This window comes from Leopardus geoffroyi, chromosome D1 (assembly GCF_018350155.1).
Source record: "Leopardus geoffroyi isolate Oge1 chromosome D1, O.geoffroyi_Oge1_pat1.0, whole genome shotgun sequence".
Taxonomy (NCBI): Eukaryota; Metazoa; Chordata; class Mammalia; order Carnivora; family Felidae; genus Leopardus; species Leopardus geoffroyi.
The window spans coordinates 16422323-16444249 of NC_059329.1; the positions used below are offsets into that span (position 1 = coordinate 16422323).

The window sequence follows — 21927 nt, forward strand, 5'->3', positions numbered from 1 at the left end:
ACCTGAGCCAAAATCAAGAGTCAGTCACTTAAATGACTGAGCCACCCAGGTGCCCCTGTCTGGCACATTCTAAATTTTTTTTATTTTAATGTTTATTTTTGAGAGAGAGCACGCATGTGCATGCGTGCCAGCGGGGGAGGGGCAGAGAGGGTGGGGAGGGCAGAGAGCTTGGGGAATGGAGGATCGGAAGCGGGCCTTGTGCTGACAGCAGAGAACCCCACGTGGGGCTCGAACTCACAGCTAAATCATGACCTGAGCTGAAGTTGGACCCTTAACGGACAGAGCCACCCACGCACATTACACATTATGTAAGTAAGGTCTGCGCTGGGCCTCAGGTTTTTTGGGGCGGTGCTCTAAGGTGGAGATCACAGCCTGGGGATTCCAGCCATGTAAGGGAGCAATTCACCTTAGACCCTCAGGCTTAGGGGAGCAGGACAGACAGGAAGGCTGTTCTTTCTGGGAAAAGCAGCTTGTAAAGAATGAACATTCCACTAGATGAGCATGTTTACAGAATAAAAATGTCTGTTAACCCTCAGCCATGATTCTGTACCCTTTATAGCTTCCCCTTTACAGGAACAGCGGCTCAGAATACCCCGCAAGGGTACAGCTGTGATTAGGTCTTAAATTAAGGCCACTTCCAGCATGCATTCCTTACTGCCAGCTGGTACTGATGAACACTGAAACCCAAGGTGCTGCCTTTGATGCTTAACACCTGTGCAACCTTCCACAAAGTTCCTTTCTCTCCGTGCCTGTTTTCCCATCTGTAAACTGCCGGTAATAGTAGTGCGTCACATTTGTTTGGATCAGGTTAGGCAGGTAATGTAAAGCTCTGGACATTAGTGAGCACCCTAATAATACTAGTTATGATTTGTTGCAGTGTCTGATGCGGGTCCTTGACGATGCCCCGACATGCGTGCGATTTGTGGTCTTGCGGTGTCACCTGTTGCGTGTGTCCTTTCCGTGCATCTGTACAGTGGTGCTGCCACTTTTTCTAGGTAGACGGCATCTGGGGATCTTGAGGATGGCTGGGTCTGTGCGTCTACGGGGAGCCCCGGAAAAGACTCGCGCAGCCGCAGAAGGGCCTGCAGTGGCGCCTGCCAGCCGCTGGGGGCCGCAGGGGCCGCTGGGTTCGCCCCGCCCCCGAGGGGTCAGGGGTCACCGAATGGCTGGAGATCGGCAGGTCGTCGCGGGTACCCAGTCTTGGGCCCATGGCGCCCGCGCAGCGTTGCCCTCTGTGCCGCCAGACCTTCTTCTGTGGTCGCGGACACGTGTATAGTCGCAAGCACCAGCGGCAGCTGAAGGAGGCTTTGGAGCGGCTCCTGCCCCAGGTGCGGGCGGGAGGCGGAAGGGGGCCGCGGACCGCCTGGGGGCGGGGATGCGGGCATTGCGGTGAGAGCGCGAGGGTGTGGGGTGCGGGGGGACCCCTGGGGTCCTGCACGGCCTCTTCCCGCCGCAGGTGGAGGCCGCCCGCAAAGCCATCCGCGCCGCTCAGGTGGAGCGTTACGTGCCGGAGCACGACCGGTGCTGCTGGTGCCTGTGCTGCGGCTGTGAGGTGCGGAAACACCTGAGCCACGGAAACCTGACCGTGCTGCACGGGGGGCTGCTGGAGCATCTGGCCAGGTGAGAAGCGGCCTGGGAGCCTCATCCAGCCCACTCGCCTGCTTGTGTGGGAGGGAGGGTTTAGGAGTGGGGGAGAGGAAGAACGCTTTGATGGTTTGATGAGGGTAGATTGAGTCACCTATAGGCATTGCATTCTTTAGGGGTAGAGGGGTTTATGGCTTGCATGGCCCCAGTGGTAGTGGTGGGAAAGCCAGCTGGGTAGCTGGCTCGGCATTACCTCCCATCCTCTATCAGATGCCTCAGTTTTTCTTGGGAGAGGGAGACTGGACGTCTGGAAGAGACTGATAACAGTATCGTCAGCCTTGCCCAGAGGCAGAAACCCCGATGTCAGTGTGCACTACGTATCTGATGTCTGCATAGCTGAGTAATATTTTGTAATAGATCATTGAGATTATTCCTTCCTTCTCAGCCCGGAGCACAAGAAAGCAACCAACAGATTCTGGTGGGAGAACAAGGCAGAGTTCCAGATGAAAGAGAAGTTTCTGATCTCCTCCCAAGACTATGCACGGTAAGTCATTGGTAATGAAAGGTGAACTAACAGAATAGAGCTTCTCTGGGTCTGTGTCAGGTTCTAGAGCTTCCTCTACTAATTGGAAAATTCAGTAGGGACTTCATAAGTATCTATCGTTTTCATAGCACTCATGGTGCCAGGCACTATACTGGACACAAAAGTATGACAGTTCTTGAAAGGTTTATATCTACTTGGGGGAGTGGGATTTACAATGCCATTAGCAAATGGAGAATAGTATATAACAAAAATTGACTATAACCAACTATTTAAATGCGTGGTACAGAGAAGATAAAGTCCTTTAGAAATAGAACAGGCTTTTTATAGTGTGCAAGAAACTGGTACTCCCCCAGTGTCAATAGTTTTAGACTATTTTAACTGGCCTCTGAAGGACCCTGAGAAACTGGAGTGCAGGAAGCTGGTCAGCACGGAGTGGGGGTGAGTGCTGACTGCTTCAGGAAGAGGACACAGGCAGCCTCACACTACGTTTATTGGGACTATATTGAGATTATGGGGTACGGAGCCCAAGGGGATCCCAGAGCCAAAGTTACAAAAAAACTCATGTCTGTTCTTCTCAGTGTGGAGAACGATGAGGGGATGATAAGAAATGCCTAAACCTTACTACCTTGCCTTCAAATCTGTGGTTCATACAGGCAGGAGATGGGAAACTGAGGCCAAAAAGCACTCACTCCTTACGTCCTGACCCAGCTCCAGATGGTTTTGGTGGGTGAATAAAGGATAGCTGAGCAGAAAAGGTTATAATTGAGAATTGCGAAGATGGACACTTCGAACTTTTTTTTTTTTAATGTTTATTTATTTTTGGGACAGAGAGAGACAGAGTGCAAGTGGGGGAGGGGCAGAGAGAGAGAGGGAGACACAGAATCTGAAACAGGCTCCAGGCTCTGAGCTGTCAGCAGAGAGCCTGATGCGGGGCTCGAACCCACGAACCGTGAGATCATGACCTGAGCTGAAGTCGGACGCTTAACCGACTGAACTACCCAGGCGCCCCTGAACTTTTTATTAGTCTTGACTTCTGAATCTTATAAATTTCAAGGTCACACGCACAAGGCAAAACCAAGCCTAATTTGACCAGTAAAGGTACCATGAGCCCTCTTTAGACTGTTCATTACATACACAGCAAAAAGAATACACCTCAAGTGCCCACTTCCCAGGTCCTTGCCCCACCCACCAGAAAGAACCACTCTGAAACAAAAAGAGCTAGCTAACTGCAGTGTGAGCATGGGACACCCTGCTGCTGGGGAGCCCAGTCTGGCCTACAGCTTTAATCTGAGTGGGCAGAAAGCAGCATACTGCCATCAGAGCCCAGAGGTGATGACAGACTCTCATGACAGCCTGGGGGTGTTGGGGGGAGATCGGGAGGTGAGTGGCAGATGGCCCCACAGCAGCTTTTCAGCTCTCCCATCCTCTTGTATTCCAGGGGCATCACACAAGCGTTCGGCTGAGACTCTGATGCTACAGTTCTAGGCTTTGCCCGTATGGATAGGCACAAGGCTGCCAGGGCACCGTGGTAGAGCCATTCCCTCAGCGTTTTACATACTCAAATCAGGCCAGAAAGCAAATCCTAAAATTAAGTGCAAACAGTGACAAGTTATCATAGCTGTATATAAATTGGTATCACAAAAGAATAAGAATTTAAGTAACTTGAACACAAAATTCTGACCGTATACCCTCAAGGAGGCTATTTTCTAAGGACTAAAAAACTGCAAAGAAATTGAGGCTTGCTTAGTTTTTTTGTGATAGGGGTATCAGTAGTATTGGTATTATTCTGATAGCTTTGCATGTGTATGTAAGATAAAAACAACTGCCAGTATATTGGTGGTGTTCCAAATAGGGAGCAATTCAAAAGGATAATTGATCAAAAAGGATAATTGATTTTTTTAAAAAAATGTTTTGAGTACACATGTGCACGTTGGGGGTTGGGGAGAGGGAGAGAATCCCAAGCAGGCTCCACGCTCAGCACAGAGCCCAGTGCAGGGCTCGATCTCAAAACCACGAGATCATGACCTGAGCTGAAATCAAGAGTCGGACCTTTACCTCAGCACCCAGGTGCTCTGATCATTGATTTTCTTACGTATGGTAATGGTTTCATGGTATCTTAGGCTCTTCCTGTTCTTAGGTGCATGCTGAAGTTTTCAGTTAAGTCTCATAATGTTCTAAAGCCCATTTTTGATTTGGAAAAAGGAAATGTTTGCATAGAAGAGAAGTGGAGCCAGTATGGCAAAATGTTAACAGTGAATCTGGTTGAAAGGTACATTGGTGTTCTTTGTTCTATTTTGATTTTGAAACTACCAAAATTTAAAGAAAAAGTGATCTGAAGGTCTTTTCATAACTGGCAGGGATTGGAGTTCTTGGCTGATTTGCCCCTTTTCTTTAGATTCAAGAAATCCATGGTGAAAGGTTTGGATTCCTATGAGGAAAAAGAGGATGAAGTAATCAAAGAGGTGAGTTAAAAGAAAGGCCTCTGGAGGACCCAACCTTACGACCTTGTACCTAGCTAAGCAGCCTCTCTCCCACAGATGGCAGCTCAGATCCGTGAGGTGGAGCACAGCCGGCAGGAGCTGGTTCGGTCTGTCTTAGAGGTTGGTTTCCCTCGGAGGAGCCAGAGCAGTATCCAAATCCATTTGACCCCTGGTTCTCCCAGGTCCAGCATTTCACCTACCAGCTCTTCTAAGAGAACTCATGGACTCCATGCTTCATCTGCTCAGCTTGAATTCCCTTAACTGTCTGCCAGGGGGGCAGGCCTTGTCAGTGGCAATGTGGGCAAGGCAGGGAAGGGGGGAGGGAAGGAGGGAGGGACGGAGGGAAGTTTGCAAGGACAGTACCCTCCATATGCTAGTTTCCTTCTGAAGGGTGGGAGCATGGCCAAGACAGACTGTTAAAGGGTCCTAGACACATTTATTTTTCCTGAATCAAACTCAGCCTCAGGCAGTGCCAGACGCAGAAGAAGGCTCTTCAGCGCTTGGAAGCTGGAAAGGGACCAACAGGTAAACTTGTTAAGGACTCTTGTTGAGAGTCTGACATGTTAGAGCCTTCTGTAACTTTCTGGCTGGGAAATGGGAACAAAATTCATCTGTGCCATCCTCATGGCTCAAGGACCTCATCTGCCAGCCTGGTTCCTGTCTGTCTTTTTCAGTCAAGTGGCCTCCACCTCGCAGCAGCCTTCCTACTTGGACCTGCCACCAGCCCCGGAGCTTGACTGGATGGAAACAGGACAACCTTTGACATTCATTGGCCATCAGGTACAATGGATAAGCAAGCCAGGAAGGGCCAATGCCCCCTTGGTTCCCAGGACACCCCTCTCCCCTGGGTTTTGTACCTATTCTAACCCTTCCTACCTTCTTTTCTGTGTTGTTCCATAGTATGTTCTCAGACACATTTCCTCACCCTCCAGTGATCTCATCACACCTTTGCCCCAATGCCTAGATCTCATCCTTTGCAGAACCCCCAAGTCCCACTCAATGTAGGATATCTATAAATATCCCATAAGCACTTGAAGCTAACCTCTACCATTCTATTATTCTATTAACTGTGGATGAGTTATTTCCTCTTCCATCTCCTACCTCCTGTCAACAAGGTCTGTTTTATTACCTGACTAGAAGATGGCCTCCAGATACATATACTTTCCCCCAAGTTTCTATTCCTCCTGCACTCCTGTCCCAAACACAGAAAGTCACTGCTTCACCTATTCTTAGGTTGTATACGCCAGCCATATTGTGCTTCCTGTTTTTGCACATGTAGTTATCATTGCCTGAAATAATGTTTACCTTCCTTCAGCCTAGTTCAATTGTCACCTTTTCATGGAATGATTATCTGAACAGGTTGCCTGTTATAAATGTACTTAGTACCATGTAAAAAGCTGCAAATATAATGTGTAATTTATGCTTAATTCTCTTCCCCTATGATACATATGCCCTGTGAGTAAAGGGTTTTGCTTACCGGCATCTAGCAGGCATTCTATTTTTGGACATCTTCATTACGAAGACCCAGAAGTCTCTTGAGGACAAGACTGTTTCTCAGTCATCTGTGCTCTTAGGATTTAACATCAAACCAGGCACAGAACTAGCACTTGTAGTGCTTCCACTACCCCCCCCCCCCCCCCCCCCCCCCCCGTGGTTTGTCATTTCTCTAGCTAGGAGCATCCACCCTGTCCTGGCTTCTCATCTGGGATTTTTCCCCTCCATTTCTAACTACAGGACACGCCAGGAATTGGTAATATCCACTCAGGTAAGGCCTAAGGCAGTGTTTCTCAGATGGTAAGAAACAATTATTTTAAAGAATAAAACTGATTAAGTACTACCGGGGGCCCCTGGGTGGCTCAGTCAGTTAAGCTCAGGTCATGATCTCATCTCATTTTGTGAGTTTGAGCCCCATGTTGGGCTCTGCACTGACAGTGCAAAACCTACTTGGGTTTCTTTCTCTCCCCCTTTCTGCCCTTCCCTTACTCGCATTATCTCAAAGTAAATTTAGAAAAAATTTTAAAGTACAGTATGGAGTACTATCTTGTGGATAACAAGATAGAGCTGAATACATGAAGAACTCTCAAAACTCAGAAGTCATGTAAAAAGATCTCATCAGAGTGGCTAAAATTAAAGATGGACTGTGTTAACGCTCATATACTGCTACCAGGAACGTAAAATAGCAGAACCAATTGGAAAATGGCTCAGGAGTTTAAAAAGTTAAACACATACCCACTGTTATAGGATACAGACATTACAAGATAAAAGAAAGCTTACCTGCACACAGGCTTGCAACACACACGGTCACAGCTTTATCTGCAGTACCTCCAAGCTGAAAACGACCCATACGCCCCTCAACAAAGCAACGACAGAGTAGTGCCCAACAAGGAAGGAACTATTGTTAAGTGCAGCATAGATAAATCTCAAAACTGTTAGAAGCCAGACCAAAACCAGGTACGTCCTAGAAAATGCAAACTAGAGTAACAAGCAAACCCATGGTTCCCTGGGGCTGTGAACAGGGATATGGGAAGGTACAGGAAGTATTTCTAAAGGTTTTTCTTTTCAGATTGTACACTTTCAATGTGTGCAGCTGTATGTCAATCATGCCTCAACAAAGGCATTAAGTATCAGCACATCATATCACATGTAAGGTGTGTTGCTTTAAATTAGTCCAGGGCCCTCAACTTCCCAAGGTCCTGAGTCTTGTTTTTGAACATTTCTAGTTATCAATCAGTTAAGAGCTTTTACCTAGGGCAGTTTCACAGTAGCCTAAAACTTAGAGTGCCTTAATTTCTGCTGAATGGGTCTTTTCCAGGAGCTACACCTCCCTGGATGGTCCAGGATGAGGAATACAGCTCTGGAAACCAACAAATAGGGCCCTCCTATGAAGAATTTCTTAAAGAAAGTAAGTAAAAAAAATAATTCCAGAGTGGGAATGGGTTAAGTTTCCCTACTCAAATAAAACTGTTTACTTCTTTGTAGAAGAAAAACAGAAATTGAAGAAACTTCCCCCAGACAGAGTTGGGGCCAACTTTGATCACAACACCAGCACCAGTGTAGGCTGGCTGCCCTCTTTCGGCCGCGTCTGGAATAATGGACGCCGCTGGCAATCTAGGTATGGGCCCAGTGCCAGGACCCCAACCCACTACCCCTTTGGAGAGATCTCAGCCTTCATCCTGTTAACCCTTCGCTTTCTTTCAGACATCAATTTAAAACGGAAGCTGCGGCAAGGAGCAAACAGTCACATAAAGAAAAAAAGCCAAACGTTTCCTGATACTTTTCCAACCACCATGAGGCACAAAGCCAAGCCAACAAACCCATACCTGCTCTTCTCTCTTATCCTTTGTAACTGCTTTTCTTAGGAAAAGACACATACCCACTTATTTGATTTAATAAAGTTTTATTTTCCAAAATGTACAGTTGGTGGTGGAATCTGCAAAAGAAAAAGAAAAATCACAATTATAAAGCCTTATGTAGCAGGGCGATGTATACTTTCTACACCGTGAGCCCGTAGGTTCTTGCCTACCTGTTCATGCATCTTCACCAGCAGCTGGGGCATCTCCACCCTTGGTGTTTCTGGTGTAAATTACTTGAGCTCTGTGCTTTGAGACGAGTTTAATAAGTCCTGGGGAGAAAATAAGGATAAGGTTTTCACATAATCCTATGAAATAAATACTTCACAGACATGAGAAATACTGAATTTGAGCATGAGAGTTTAATAACAAAGGCAAGCATGCCTATGTTTCTTGGTGATAATCTAATTTGATTTATCCTTTCTAAATGAGGGACCCACTATCTGCTCTTGGGATGGTTACCCTTATTGCACTTTAATAAAACTTAAAAGTCACCATATTTCCATACCAGACACTCCAGGGGCTTAAAATATATATACTCCTATTAAAGTGAGATTATGAGTAGACCCACCACTCAATTTTTAAAACACAGAAATAAAAAAAGATTTACTATCAAAGCTTTTAATATTTTAGTAACTGTATTTCAGTACATTTAGGTTACTTCTGTAACTCTCTATTTTGAGAGAGACCAAGAGAGTGTGAACAGAGAAAGGAGAGGGAGAGAATCTCCAGCAGGCTCTGCACTGTTAGCATAAGCCCAAAGCCTTCCATGAACTAGGAGATCACAACCTGACCCGTTAGGAGTTGGATGCTTAACCAACTGATGCCCCTTTTCTGTAACTCTTAAAGTGGATTTATTCACTTGAGAACACAAGAAATCCCTGTGCTTCACCAAAATGACAAAGAGGTACATGACACAAAACTGGCCAAGAATCCCGCTTTGAGGTCTACCCTGGAGATAGCATGTTAGAATATTACAATCACTGGTTAGCCTGGGCCCGTTTCAATAAATTCCAGTAAAAAACACATTTAGGAAGGCTAACATGGTCAGGCCAGTTTTACATGCAAAAGCACACCAGTACGATTTATCCCTCTCACCTTTACTAAGGAGCTCCTGAAGGGCTGCCCTGGCCAGGGAACCTCGAATCTTCAGTCTCTCAGAAACGACAGCTGGAGTTATAAGCTTATAATTGGGAACTTCCTTACAGAGTTTGTCGTACGTTGCTTTATCAAACAAGACCAGGTTATTGAGCTTGTCCCGAACTTTGCCTTTGGACCACTTCTGCTCCCAAAAGAAAAAGGACAGTCAGCGTTCCCTGGAAGAAATTACTCTTTCCCTCACCAAACCATCTGTGTCACCGCAACTTTTTTTCCATGGCCATAGGAATATACTGCAAAGTTGTCTGTTCTTGCCCTGCAGAAATCTACGAAATTTAGAATTTACAGCAACTCTGCAAACTAAGATTCAAGTATTCTGAAACCAAGATACAAAAAAAAAAGACCCCATTGCCATTTACGTTATCCAAGATAAGTTAGATTAAAAAGAAAAAAAAACAACCACCCCCGAACACATCTGCAAGAGTTTCGGGTGTAGGCTAAGCCCCACTAAACCAATTAAAAGAACACCACGTGACCATCAGACTACATTCACACTTACTGTGTACCACCCCATTCTTCCAAACACAAAACGGTTTGAGAGCACAATTCTAGTCCTCGGACTCTAGACGCCACAACCTTAAAAGCCATTTGCTATACACGTCATTTATTACTACAGCTACACGGGCCCGGCGTCCCCAGTGTCTCCCACTCTTGGAGGACTCCACGCCTACCTTCTTTTTGGCCTTGCCCCCAGATTTGTTCACTGGGTCTTTGTCTTTTTTGGCCGATTTCCCGGCATCTTTCTTCTTCTTGTCGTCCTTGGGCGGCTGTGCGGAAAAGGGAGAACGCAGCCAGATCACACGGCAGCCCCACGCTCCCTCTGCAACGGCGCCCCCACCCCGCCCAAACCTCACTACCTGAGCACATGGGTGAAGCAATCCCCCCGCCCGCCCGAAGCAGCCCGGCAAGTCTGGGGCCCTGCGTCTGGTGCCGCCTCCACCCCGTCCCGGCGCTTCCCGGCTCTCACAGCCGCACCAGTTTCCCACTCGGAAGAGCTCACCATAGCGAAGCTCAGAGAGCAACAGCCAACACCGCAGCCTCGCTAAGATGTCGGACAAAAAAGGAAGTGGCGCTCACGCACGGGCCCAGAAACCTCCACCCTCAGCAAGCGTTTCCGGGGCAAGGGGCGGAGCCAGCGGCGGAAAGTCGTAGGTCCAGCTCCCTCGTCCAGAGGGCAGCAGGGAGGGTGGTTGTCGTTCCCCAGCCGCGCACCCCGAACACTGTCCGCGGCCTTTTGGACTTTGCCGCTAGTTGTGAGGTAGTCACACGTCGCTATCCCCTGGTCCTGGAAACTAATAAAGAGAGAAAACAATCTGCCAGCCTCCGTAACTACCCCCACGACCCCGCTAAGCGTGGTGCTACAAGTGCGCAGGCGCCGGCTTTGCGAGGATGGGAGGAGGGGGCGGGGGCGAGGGGCGGGTCCCGCGACTGCGGTTCCGGGGCGGGGCCGTCTGGAAGAAGCCGAATCCCCGCCTCTGAGGGGCAGCGGCCGCAATGGCGATTTTTAGCGTGTACGTGGTGAACAAAGCTGGCGGCCTCATCTACCAGTTGGACAGCTACGCGCCACGGGCCGAGGCTGAGAAAACTTTCAGTTACCCTCTTGATCTGCTGCTCAAGCTGCACGACGAGCGTGTGCTGGTTGCCTTCGGCCAGCGCGACGGCATCCGGGGTGGGCTAGGATTGCGTCCGATGGGCGGGCCCGGTGCTGCGGAGTGGGCTGGTGTCTCTGCTGGGCAGTAGGGTGGGGGGAGAGGGGGTGAGGCCGGGTCGCTGGTCCCATCAGCGGAGTCCCCACGCTGGGGCTTCGTTGACCCTTAGCTTCACCTCTACAGTGGGCCACGCAGTACTGGCCATCAATGGCGTGGACGTGAACGGCAAGTACACGGCCGATGGGAAAGAGGTGCTGGAGTACCTGGGCAACCCTGCTAATTACCCGGTGTCCATTCGGTTCGGCCGACCCCGCCTCACCTCCAATGAGAAGCTCATGCTGGCCTCCATGTTTCACTCGTAAGTCCCCCAACCCTGTCTAGTGCCTTTTGGCCTTCACTTGGCCCTTAGGCTAGCTGGATTAGTGTGGTTCTGCGGGAAGTCTCCTGAGCAGCAGTGCTTACCTTTCTTTGCCTTTTCTTTTTTTTAAGCTTATTTATTTTGAGAGAGCACGCGCAAGCAAGGGAGGGGCAGAAAGAGAGGGAAAGGGTGAATTCCAAGCAGGCTCTGCAGTGTCAGCAGGGAGCCGATGCAGAGCTCGAACCCAGGAGCCAGGAAATTGTGACCTGAGCGGAAACCAAGAGCCGGACGCTCAACCAGCTGAGCCACCCAGGCGCCCCTCTTTGCCTCCTTTTAGGTCATCAGTTCTTGTGTTATGAAAAGAAAAAGAACGAGTCCAGTATAACTAGGCTTTAGATAAAACTGGCAATGGTGTGATCTTGTGTAAGTCAACTTCCCTCAGCTTTAGTTTCTAAGTCTTTAAGGTAACTGAACTAAATGATCTTTAAGACCTTTTCCTGCTCTCAACTATAGTATGACATATGCTGGATAATTATAGTCATGGGGTAAGTAACCCTGGCGCATATTCCCAGTGTTAATTTCACCCAAAGCTTTCAACGTAAAATGCTTTACAGCAGAGTAGGAGTGTAAACTACATGCAAAGTTCAAATGAATTTTAAAGAACTTTTGGTGCTTCTGCTAGGCAATTGAGGAAGCTGCCTCTTCCTTTTTTTTTTTTTTTTTTTTTTTTTAATTGTTTATTTTTGAGAGAGAGCTCCCAAGCAAGAGAGGGAGGGCAGAGAGAGGGGAGACACAATCTGAAGCAGGCTCCAGGCTGAGCTGTCAGCACAGAACCTGACGCGGGGCTCAAACTCACAAACCATCACACTGCCTCTTCTGACCTCTCAGACTGTAATGTAAACTCCTCAGCAGCTAGGGTTACTTCAGTGGAAAAGTTTGAGCAGCACCCCTCCCTTAAAACAGTGGGGTGCATTCCCAACCTTACCTCCTTTGCAAATAGGCTGTTCGCAATCGGTTCCCAGCTGTCTCCAGAACAGGGCAGCTCAGGCATTGAGATGCTGGAGACCGACACGTTCAAACTGCACTGTTTCCAGACACTGACAGGTATGCGTCTTCAGATAGGCCAAAGGGATGCACTGGGGGCTGGTTGGGGGAAGGGACTGACCAGAGACAACTTTGGTAAGCAAGGGGGTGGTGGTTAGCTTTTCCTGGGACAATTGCACAGACACGTCTGTTTTGCAACTCCAAAACCAGTATTTAATCTGATGCCAGTTTTGCCCACACCACCCAGCACGCTCAGCCATGGTTATCTTGTGTGCAGATAAAACCTTAATGTTGCACATGTTTTGGTAAGTGTTTCCAAATGAAACTTGAATGCCAAATGGAAATGACCTTTGGATCTTGTCATTGCCTCACTCCCTTAATGGGGATAATTGAAAACTTCCTGAATTTGTTTCCTGCCTGACACTTGCTGCCCAGGGACCACAAGACTAGGAATTAAGTGACAGAGCTAGAAATCCAAGCTTGGTCTCAATCAGTTGGGTGATGTGATAAAGTCATGTTACTGCTCTGGTCTTGTAGATCCACAATCTTGGTTTTCCTGCTTTACGGAGCAATAGGACAAAAGTAAAAATGGGCTTATGAAAATGCTACACACACACAGGATGATGTTGTTTGCTTTTCTCCACTCTTTGGTAACCATTCCTGGCCCTTCTCCAGGGATCAAGTTTGTGGTACTGGCAGATCCCAGGCAAGCTGGAATAGATTCTCTTCTCCGAAAGATTTATGAGATTTACTCAGACTTTGCCCTCAAGAATCCATTCTACTCCCTGGAAATGCCTATCAGGTAGGTAGTCGCCCTCCCCAGATATTGGTCAAAGCGTCCTTGCCCTTCTCTTTGTGCTCTTCCCCAAAGATATTTTTCAAAAGTGCAAGAAGAGTTATTTTTCAAATAAAACAAAAGTGACTAGCCTTTTCTTGCTATTTTGAGAGACTAAAGACTTTCCTATGGGGTTCATATCCTTCTTCATGGAAGAGTTTCCACTGGCTCTACCTCGGCACCCAAAGTGGGGAAGAGTCTGAGACTTTACACTTTGTCCTCATCTGTGCCACTTGGGTCTGGCCTAGGTGTGAGCTGTTTGACCAGAACCTGAAGTTAGCCCTGGAGGTGGCAGAGAAGGCTGGAACTTTTGGACCTGGGTCATAGGCTGAGCCTGCAATGGATCTCCCAAATTTTGAGAGATCCTGCAGCAGGAAGTCTGCTGTATCCACTCCGATGGAGATCCTCACAGCTTCCTTAGTGCACTTGACAATGGGAGGGTGCAGAGCCTGGTGACACATACTGATCCCTGAGCCTTAATACTGCTCTCTGCCCTCCCGTGTCTATCGTGGGCCTATTTCCCAACTCTGTACAGACTTATTTATGGAGGGAGTAGGTCCATAAATGCTAAATAAACATTCCTTTGTTCTGTGTTTGCTATCCTAATTGATGGTTTGGGGGGAAAGGATCTGGTGGGTAGACAGGAATGAGAAGAGAATTCTGAGATAAGGTATGTTCCAATAGAAAAAAATAAGTGTTCATTAAATGAATGAACTTGGGGCTTTAAGTCAGGGCCTTGGTCTAGTTCCAGAATTGCTGATTTCTAGGATGATGGTGGAATATTTATCAAATGTTTATAGCCAGCCTTTACTGCTTTATCAAACTTAAACCTCACCCTAATCTCAGGGGGTACATTCTACTATGGACAAGAGATTTAGCAAGGTACAGACACTCTGTGCCTCAGAGTCTCAAAGCTAGTTACTAACTGCGTGAGTTTGAACCCAGGCTTTCTGACTATGCTATCATAAGCCACTGTTCGGAGCGCCTAGGTGGCTCAGTCGAGTGGCCGACTTCAGTTCAGGTCATGATCTCACAGTTTGTGAGTTCAAGCCCCGTGTCAGGCTCTGTGCTGACAGCCTGGAGCCTGCTTCCGATTCTTGTTTCCCCCTCTTTCTGGCCCTCTCCTGCTCACCCTCTGTCTCCTTCTCTCAAAAATAAATAAACATAAAAAAAAAATTATAAGCCACTGTTTACTGATTCCCTCCATCAAAGTATTTAATTTGTCTGAAACCCAGTAGCTTCATCTCTAAAATGATCGTTGAATTATACAGTGTAAAGTTGAAGGCAAAGGAGACATAAGCTAAAAGGAGTATACGTCAGATCTCCCATTCCAAGGAAATGAAGTCTGTCCTTTTTGGGGTGGAAAGAGCAGGTCGCAAGAGAATATTTTCCAAGGAAAACTGTCTCTGGTCTGTAATACCCCTTTTGAAAGAATGGCTCACTGTGTTTAGTATCAAATCTAGTTTTAATCTCTTTATCAAGTCTTCCTCCCTCCCACCCAGGCCCCGGTGTTCCCAGGGTATTGGTGAGAGTGATGGCCTCCTCTCTGCCTGGAATCTTGAGGTATTGGCAAGAACAGTCACCGTGTGCTAAGAGGCCTTAGGGCAGAAATCATGGCCCATTGGTGCCCTGCAGCTACAGGAGGAGCCTCACCTCTTGTGGGGATGGGGTGGGGTGGGGTGGGGGTGGGGCAGGGTCCAGGAGAGGAAGAGGGTATTGGAGACTCCCTCACTGTAGGAGTTTCCTGTTTGAAGGCAGGAAATTGGAGCTAATGAAGTCCAAGAACAAAAGTTGTCTTTTAAATAGAGCACAGGATGGGGAGCTGGGACCTCATTAGCCACTGATAACTTCCAGCGCCACCTGGGCGAGGGAAAAGGAGCAAAAAAGGCGATCCAAGGTTCATCGGTAGCCGGAGCAGCCCCACTTTCTTTCTCCCCGCCCCGCACCTCCCCAGCCCTGTGCAGGGGAAGGTCCACAGGTGGGAGAGGATGCACAGGTGCCTGTACTGTCTTCACTCAGCCTTCTTGGGCACTCGGCCCATCTTGGTGCGGATGTTTCGTAGCAGAAAGAAGGCGACTGTGCTGACTGCACAGATCACTTCGGCCACCCAGAAGGCTGTGCTCCAGCTATAGTGCTTGGCAATGGTGCTGAAGGGCAGCCCAGCCAGAAAGCCGCCCACTGCCAAGGAGGAGGGGAAGAGTCTGGGTCATTTGTGAGGCTAGGGCCGGTGAGGCCTGCCCCAGCCTATAGCTGGCTTAAGTGCGAGGCACAAGTAGGGGTGAGGTGGAGACTCCGCTTACCGTTGGCCATGAGTCCCACGATGGCATGGGAGGTGCCGCACAAGTTGGGAGGAGCACTCTCATTGGCTATAACTCCGAACAAGGCAATGGGACCGTAGGAGGAGAAACCGAACAGAGCTCCCAACACCAGGATCCAGAGCTGCAAGGGCAGCACAGAGTGGCATTCAGAGTTTGAGAGAGCCTACCTACCTACCTACCTCTGCCAGAGGACAGAACAAATAACTGTAGTAAGGACACAGGAAATGACCTCCCTCACCCCACTTTCTGATATAATGGACAGGGCAGAGCTAGAGGAGTGAGTGCCACACCGAGCCAACCCGAGGGCCTGTGTGGGTAGGTGAAGGAGGTACAGAAGCCATCCCTCCAAGTTAGATGCTATCTCTTCTCAGAACTCATGCTAGCTGGATTGGCTAGGGGCAAGGAAGACAGTAGGACAAGGGTAAGACAAACCAGGAAGAAAACCAGAGATAAGGCACCTCGTGCTCCGTAAAGCCTGTGAGCTCAGCGAGAGGGTGAAGAGCTGGAGTCCAGAAAGCAACATCCTAGAGGAGCACAGGAAAGAAAAGGAAACCAAGTCCCGAGTCCAGGAGGGGCACCAAAGTACAAAGAGGACACGAGGTAAGACAGACCTGGAAAGGGAGATCTGAGAGGCAAAGAAAGGCCTGGGCCAGGGTGGAGCCAGGGAGAGGAAGCCTGAGAGTCGGCGGCCCTTGCTTTCTCATCCTTGTGCCTGCTGTGGGCCAGGCCCTCCTTATTTACCTTGGAGGAGTCACTGGTCACAGTGACCCGGAAGAGGTACATGGACACGGTCATGCCAGCCATCATGAGCAGCAACAGGCCATGGCGAGGGTTCCCGTAGATGGGTAGGCCTGCCTGTGGATACAGTCCCAGCAATGTCAGGGCCTAAGAGCAGCAGAGAACCTCCACCCCTGGACTCTGATACAGCAGGGCCTCTGCTGACAGGTCTTTGGCAATCCCACCACAGCTCTTGGCCCCGGGCAGCTCTGGGAGGCCCCGGGACCTGCTCGTTGTGTTCAGAGGCCAAACTCCACAACATCCCTTCCTCCACCACGGGGCAGGGTCAGGACGTGTGCTGGCAAGCTGCACCTGCTTCCTCCTCAACCCCGGTTTTCCTGGGGCTGTGGAGAAGCCCACTGCCAGGCTGAGAGACATTCCAGCTCTCCTTGACATCATTTAAAGCCTTTTCCCCAAGAGTCTTAACCTTCACACCCCCAGCGAATAACGGCAGCCTGGAATCATTCCAACCTCCCCCAACCTAAACTGGCTTATGCCAGCCTGCCCGTGCCCCAGGGCTCCCGCCTCTCTGGTGCCTATCCCAGTCACGCTGGGAAGATTTAAAGGGACCCTCCTCCTTCCTGTCCCGTCTGCCCACTCACCTTTGCCATGGCCCGGTCTGACAGGTAGCCAGCTGCGATGCTGCCTACAAGGCCCCCAACCTCCAGGGCACTCATGTAGGAGCTACCTGGAGTAGGGAGTTGTGGTGGGAAGAGGGAAAGGAAGGGTGGCTGTTACACACTGGGGTTGTCCCAGACTGGCTTAAACACAGAGAGGTACAGGGTCCCCAAGGGTGACTGACCACAGCTGTCTGAGTAGTGCCTGGCCTCAGGGAAAGAAGGAAGGGATAAAGAGAAGCTGGGCCTGAACTTCCCATCCCCTCCTGCTCCCTAGGCCCACCCCCGTTCCAAACTCATCTTACCCACGAGGACGGATTGTCCTTTCTCCTGGATGAGGAAGAACTGGCCCCAGTCAGTACAGCAGGTCTTTACTCCAAATACCACGAGGTAGCCCGTGGAGAGTACCCACAGGTAGGGGGACAGCAGCAGCTCCTGTAGAGTACTCTCCTCCTTCGAGGAGCCTGGGGGCAGGAGGAGGCCAGGCCTGAGGCTCCACTCTTGCTGCTCTGCCCCGACTGAGCCCCCACCACTCATTAACCAGCCACAGGGCCAGAGTCCATCCACACAGCCAGGGACCAGCAGGAAGGCACCCCTTCGCCCACTGTTCTACCCTGTCCCCTCCACTATAGGCCTCAGCAAATGAAACAGGGACCAGGGCACATGGAGGAAGGCACCCAAGCCACTTAAGCTTAGGATGCTGTCCAGGACAGGACAGGGAAGTCAGGCTCTGCTGTGAGGAAGGACCGGGATATAACATGAGTCACACAGCATTTGTTGGCTCTGCCGCTTGTCTGATACTTAAGTGTCTCTTGGAACGGAGTTTTATTTACTCCCCACCAACTTGCCACCACCATCCCCCCCCCCCCCCGCCTCCATTGGCTAGCACAGGGCCAGGCATACAGCCAGACCTCAATGAAAGTCTGCCAAATGAATGGTGGATGAAGGTGCCCCAGTGATTCGGCTTGGGTGCGTGCTCACCCTTCTTGTCCTTGGAGGGGGCGGGGTCCAGGTTCCGGAGCCCAACGTCAGCGGGTTCATTGTGGATGAGCAGGAGACAGAGGAAGGAGACAACTACACAGAGCGCCCCAGACAGGGCCAGCGTGCTGCGCCAGCTATAGCTCTGGGCGAGGATGGTTGCCAGGATAGGGCCCAGCCCTCCAGCCAGGTTCATGCTGGTTGACAGAATGGCCCACCAGGTGCCAAACTGAGATGGCTCAAACCACTGTGGGGCAGAGGGTTCAGAGTAGGTGCCCACGTTAAACACGTTGAAGGTGAGGGTCAGGTGGGGCAGGGGCAGACCTAGAAGCTCACATTACAGGGACGAGGAAGAGGGCGCCTCTACTTGGCAGGGCCAATTCCCTCATCTGCCACCTGATCCCACCATGTTTAGCTCCTAAAATATCTCGACGAGCAACAGGAGTTGGACTGGAACTCCCGAGGAACCCGCTCGGGGATGAGAGTGCTGGTACTCCCACATGCCCTGTAGGTATCCCCTCGGCCAGTCTCAACTGGCTTCTTGGGAGCAGACACTCACCTTCCGCAGGATCTTCCCACAGGGAGGCCAGCCCAGCCCCTGTGCCAGGCCATTGAGGAACCAGAGAGCAGCAAAGACAGGTACCATGGAGCTCCAGGAAAAGACTACGTTGACCAGGCCAACCAGAAGCAGCCCAGAAGAGAAGAGCCAGCGGGCACTCATCTGGTCAGACAGCACCCCGCTCACAAACTTGCTGATGGCGTAGGCTGCCGACTGGCTGCTGGTGATGAGCCCTGCAGGGGAGGGGAACAGGAAGCAGCACACCTAGGGGGTTAGGGGCCAGGGCAAGGGCACAGAAGGGATGGAGGAAGGCATGGGGTCACGTGTGTAGAGGTGCCTGGCAGGGTGAGATAGGTTCCTTCCAAGGGGACCAGAAGCAGCCTGTGTTGGAATCCCAGCACCCTTTCAGGGGGCGCCGCTACCCCTCCTCACCGCCGGTGCTAGCCCCAGGCTGACCCTTGACTTTTCAACCTGGAGAGTTCCAGCTGCAGCTGTCAGGGGGCAAGAAGGGGAGAACAGGGCAGCCCCAACCTGGGATTTGCCCATGCCTGATTACATTTCCTCCTCACCCTGGATGCCGACCCAGGGCTTCTAGCAGTTCCGTCACCCCCACCTCTGGGCATGGGGCAAAGAGCTTAGAATTGGAATCAAGGACGTTATTCCCCCTGAAACGTAGCGTGCGGGGCCACGTGAAGTTTCTGTGCCAAGTCTCCAGTTCCCATTGCTTACGACGTCAGTGGCCAGCGTGCACCCTGTGGTCTTAGCGCGCACCCACGAGGTGTGGAAACCATGCCCAGAAGCCCCCTAAACATACTCGGAATAAGCCAGACCTCTGGGGGCGCATGTGGGTCACAGGCACACAAAGACACATCACATAGGCAGCCCTCCTCAGACGCCTATCGACTACACTCCTGGTGCTTAGCCCACAGCCAGGCGTATGGTTTTCAGAGTCCGGTCAGCGTGTGCCAACTCTCCCTACCCTCCCTTGTGCAGACGCTCCACACACGCTACGTGCCTTTATGCACGACACTGCCACCAACACCAACTTGTCCTACGGGTCCTGGGTCCCAGGACCCACCACCCTGCCCTTCCGTGGCTCACCCAAGTCGTCCTTGTCCAGAGGGATCTCCTCCACCAACGACGGCATGACAAAGGAGAAGGTCTTGCGGTTGAAGTAGTACAGGCTGTAGCCTCCAAACATGGCTGAGAAGATCACAGCGCGGTAATAGCCGTAGCCTTGGGCGGCCATGGTGGAAGGGAGCAGGCCCCACTGGCCAAGACGCGAAGCCTCCGACCACAGCTCCTGCCTGTGGCTCTCTCAGTGACCAGATCTGCTGAGTTAGGCTTTCTCTGTTCCCTCCTCCACCCAGCCTCCCAGGCTCCCTTTATAGCCACCTTCTGGACAATCATTAAGCCTGGGGCAGCTCGTAGGGAACCCAGTGTCCTGAGGGAGACAAGAAAACAGGAGATTACTGTCGGAGAATCTGTGGGGGCTGGAGGGGGTCCCAGAGGGAGGCACTGCCCATAAGCCAGCACGCTGTGTCCCTAGAATTTCTGCCTTTCTCCGCTCTTCCTTGTCCGCCTGCCTGTGAAACCAGCTGTGATTAAAGGCTCAACCTAATTACTTTTGTCTGCCTGAGCCCAGGGGAGGCAGGGGTGGGATAAAACAGAGCTGCCCTCTCTAGCCCTGCTCCCTCAGCCACCTACCTTCTCATTCATTCAGCCAAGGTTTACTGGTTGCCAGACACTGCACTAGGTGCTCGGTTAGTTTCTACACACACACACACACACACACACACACACACACACACACACACTCAGACACATACCCCACTTCCAAGCCTTCTTAGGGCTGCTGACTCAAGCCCTGTAACTCCCAATGCCTAGCACACATCGGGATGTAGCTGTTTATGGATAGTTGCAGAATTGTAAGCGAGGGGAACTTCCCAGCGCAAGCCCCTGTTGCACTGAAAGCCCCTGTAAAGCCTGCGGTCATGGTCACTCAGCTGCCTCTGGTCCCTTTACCCTATGACGCCAGTGTGGAGTGCCCTCTGACTGGCTGGGGGCTGCAGGGCGAGTGACAGCACGACCCGTGGGCGGGAAGGTCCACCCGCGGACTTCAGGCTGCACTGCCGAGCCCGCTAGCGTTCTGGGGCCCCGGCAACACGCCCCCGGCTTTTCCGCTCGATTGGGAAAGCAATTGGAGCAGAAGGCGTAGGCGAGAGCCGAGCAGGCGACCGCTCATAGTCTCCCGGAGGCTCCTCGCTCCAGGCGCTTAGTGGCTCAGCCCAGCAGGACGGGGCCAGGCGCAGGCTCTCGGCACCTGCCCAGCCCCGTGTCCTCAAGCTACCCAGGACACCTGACTCGGGCTGCGAGGCCACAGACCCGGCAGCCGGAGAGGTACGGAGACACCGGACTGGTGCGACAAAAAGAAGCAGGTGCATGCTGGTCCGGAGCAGCGCCTCAGAGGCCCCCAGACCCAGGAACTGCCCCTCATCCCAGAAGGGGCAGCTGCAGGAACACCTCCGCTTTGGATCGGAAGTTACGGCAACCTTTACTGGGGCTCTAACAAAGGAGCCCCAAGACCCGAGACTCCCCCTCCAGCCCCGCCTTCAGGCGGCACCCCTCCCCAGCATTTGTCCCGCTACCTGCACGCAGGCGGGAGCCGGAATAGGACAGAGCCCGGAGGCGGGACCGCATGCGCATGCGCATGCGCTCGCTAGGGGGCGGGGCCTCCGCCTGCGCCTAGCTGGCTGAGAGCCAAGTCCACCTCCAAGGGTGTAGTCCAAAGCTGCCCGTAGTACTGGTCCTTGGGTGAGAACAGCGCCCCTTAGGGGCTGGACTCGTAGGTCCCTTCTTTAACCGATGGCATTCAACATACCAGTTTTTAGTGAGCGCCTCCCACTACCAATCACTGTTTCGCGTTAACAGTCTGGAAAAGGCCTTGTAGAGAGCACAGTCTTTTCTGTAAGAAATTAAATTGGTCTTCAATAAATACAGTATGAACATTTGATTTGTAATCAGACTGTTGGGGACAAAGTTAAGACAAAATACACGGGCTGTTTAAAGTGCCTGGCCAGGAATAAACCTTAAATTCTAATCCTGGACCCACTACATTTTAACAATGTGACCTTGGGTAATAATTCCTATGAACCTCAGTTTCTTACCAACCTGATAGGTTCATGTGAGGACTCACTAGAAGATTTATTATTATTTTTTAAAGATTTTATTTTTCTAAATATTCTCTAAGTGGGGCCCGAACTCACAACTCCAAGATCAAGAGTCACATACTCCACCAGCTGAGCCAGCCAGGAGCCCCTCAACAGAAGATTTAGATTAGAATTTAGAAAATTTAGGTAATCGCTTTCACAGACTACTGGAGAATTGCTGAAAGAATTCTAAGTGTTCCAAAGTTGACAGCAAAGATCTTTTAGATTAGGAAGGTGATCAGGGAAGGGAGGAGAAGCCTGCAATCAGCCACCACCAGTACCACTCCAGAATGCCTCATGAAAGCTCTTATTTTATTTGTACTGTGTTAACGTGTATTCATTTTTTGAGAGACAGAGAGAGCACAAGTGAGGGAGGGGCAGAGATAGAGGGAGACACAGAATCTGAATCAGGCTCCAGGCTCTGAGCTGTCAGCACAGAGCCCAACACGGGGCTCAAACTCACAAAC

General features: G+C 50.7%; 4 protein-coding genes across 8 annotated transcripts; 2 read left to right on the plus strand and 2 right to left on the minus strand.

Annotated features, from left to right (window-relative positions):
- Positions 1-1137: 1137 nt before the first annotated feature.
- Positions 1138-8022, plus strand: CENATAC (centrosomal AT-AC splicing factor). 3 transcript variants are annotated; one of them, XM_045483077.1, is made up of 12 exons: positions 1138-1328; positions 1457-1620; positions 2030-2128; positions 4266-4397; positions 4524-4590; positions 4666-4728; positions 5069-5133; positions 5283-5388; positions 6343-6373; positions 7421-7510; positions 7588-7720; positions 7807-8022. In XM_045483077.1, exons 1-12 carry the CDS (start codon positions 1209-1211, stop codon positions 7877-7879), a joined length of 1143 nt encoding a protein of 380 aa, XP_045339033.1. In that variant the 5' UTR covers positions 1138-1208; the 3' UTR covers positions 7880-8022. The 3 variants fall into 3 exon arrangements, with proteins under 3 accessions (XP_045339033.1, XP_045339034.1, XP_045339035.1); XM_045483078.1 differs by lacking the exon at positions 4266-4397; XM_045483079.1 differs by lacking the exons at positions 6343-6373; positions 7588-7720; positions 7807-8022.
- On the minus strand, positions 8009-10408 carry RPS25 (ribosomal protein S25). The gene is made up of 5 exons (XM_045483081.1): positions 10117-10408; positions 9788-9883; positions 9057-9240; positions 8132-8230; positions 8009-8038 (listed from the first exon to the last, which is right to left on the minus strand). Exons 1-4 carry the CDS (start codon positions 10117-10119, stop codon positions 8136-8138), a joined length of 378 nt encoding a protein of 125 aa, XP_045339037.1. The 5' UTR covers positions 10120-10408; the 3' UTR covers positions 8009-8038; positions 8132-8135.
- A 143-nt stretch (positions 10409-10551) lies between these two features.
- Positions 10552-13595, plus strand: TRAPPC4 (trafficking protein particle complex subunit 4). Its single transcript, XM_045483080.1, has 5 exons — positions 10552-10785; positions 10949-11123; positions 12124-12227; positions 12843-12969; positions 13251-13595. The coding sequence occupies exons 1-5, from the start codon at positions 10611-10613 to the stop codon at positions 13327-13329; spliced, it is 660 nt and encodes a 219-aa protein (XP_045339036.1). The 5' UTR covers positions 10552-10610; the 3' UTR covers positions 13330-13595.
- SLC37A4 (solute carrier family 37 member 4) lies at positions 12171-20995 on the minus strand. 3 transcript variants are annotated; one of them, XM_045483075.1, is made up of 10 exons: positions 20900-20995; positions 19353-19695; positions 18252-18484; positions 17696-17939; positions 17020-17178; positions 16700-16785; positions 16062-16175; positions 15779-15844; positions 15303-15441; positions 12171-12283 (listed from the first exon to the last, which is right to left on the minus strand). In XM_045483075.1, exons 2-10 carry the CDS (start codon positions 19498-19500, stop codon positions 12198-12200), a joined length of 1275 nt encoding a protein of 424 aa, XP_045339031.1. In that variant the 5' UTR covers positions 19501-19695; positions 20900-20995; the 3' UTR covers positions 12171-12197. The 3 variants fall into 3 exon arrangements, with proteins under 3 accessions (XP_045339031.1, XP_045339029.1, XP_045339030.1); XM_045483073.1 differs by lacking the exon at positions 12171-12283 and adding an exon at positions 14449-15180 and having other exon boundaries at positions 20900-20994; XM_045483074.1 differs by lacking the exons at positions 12171-12283; positions 15779-15844 and adding an exon at positions 14449-15180 and having other exon boundaries at positions 20900-20993.
- Positions 20996-21927: the final 932 nt, after the last annotated feature.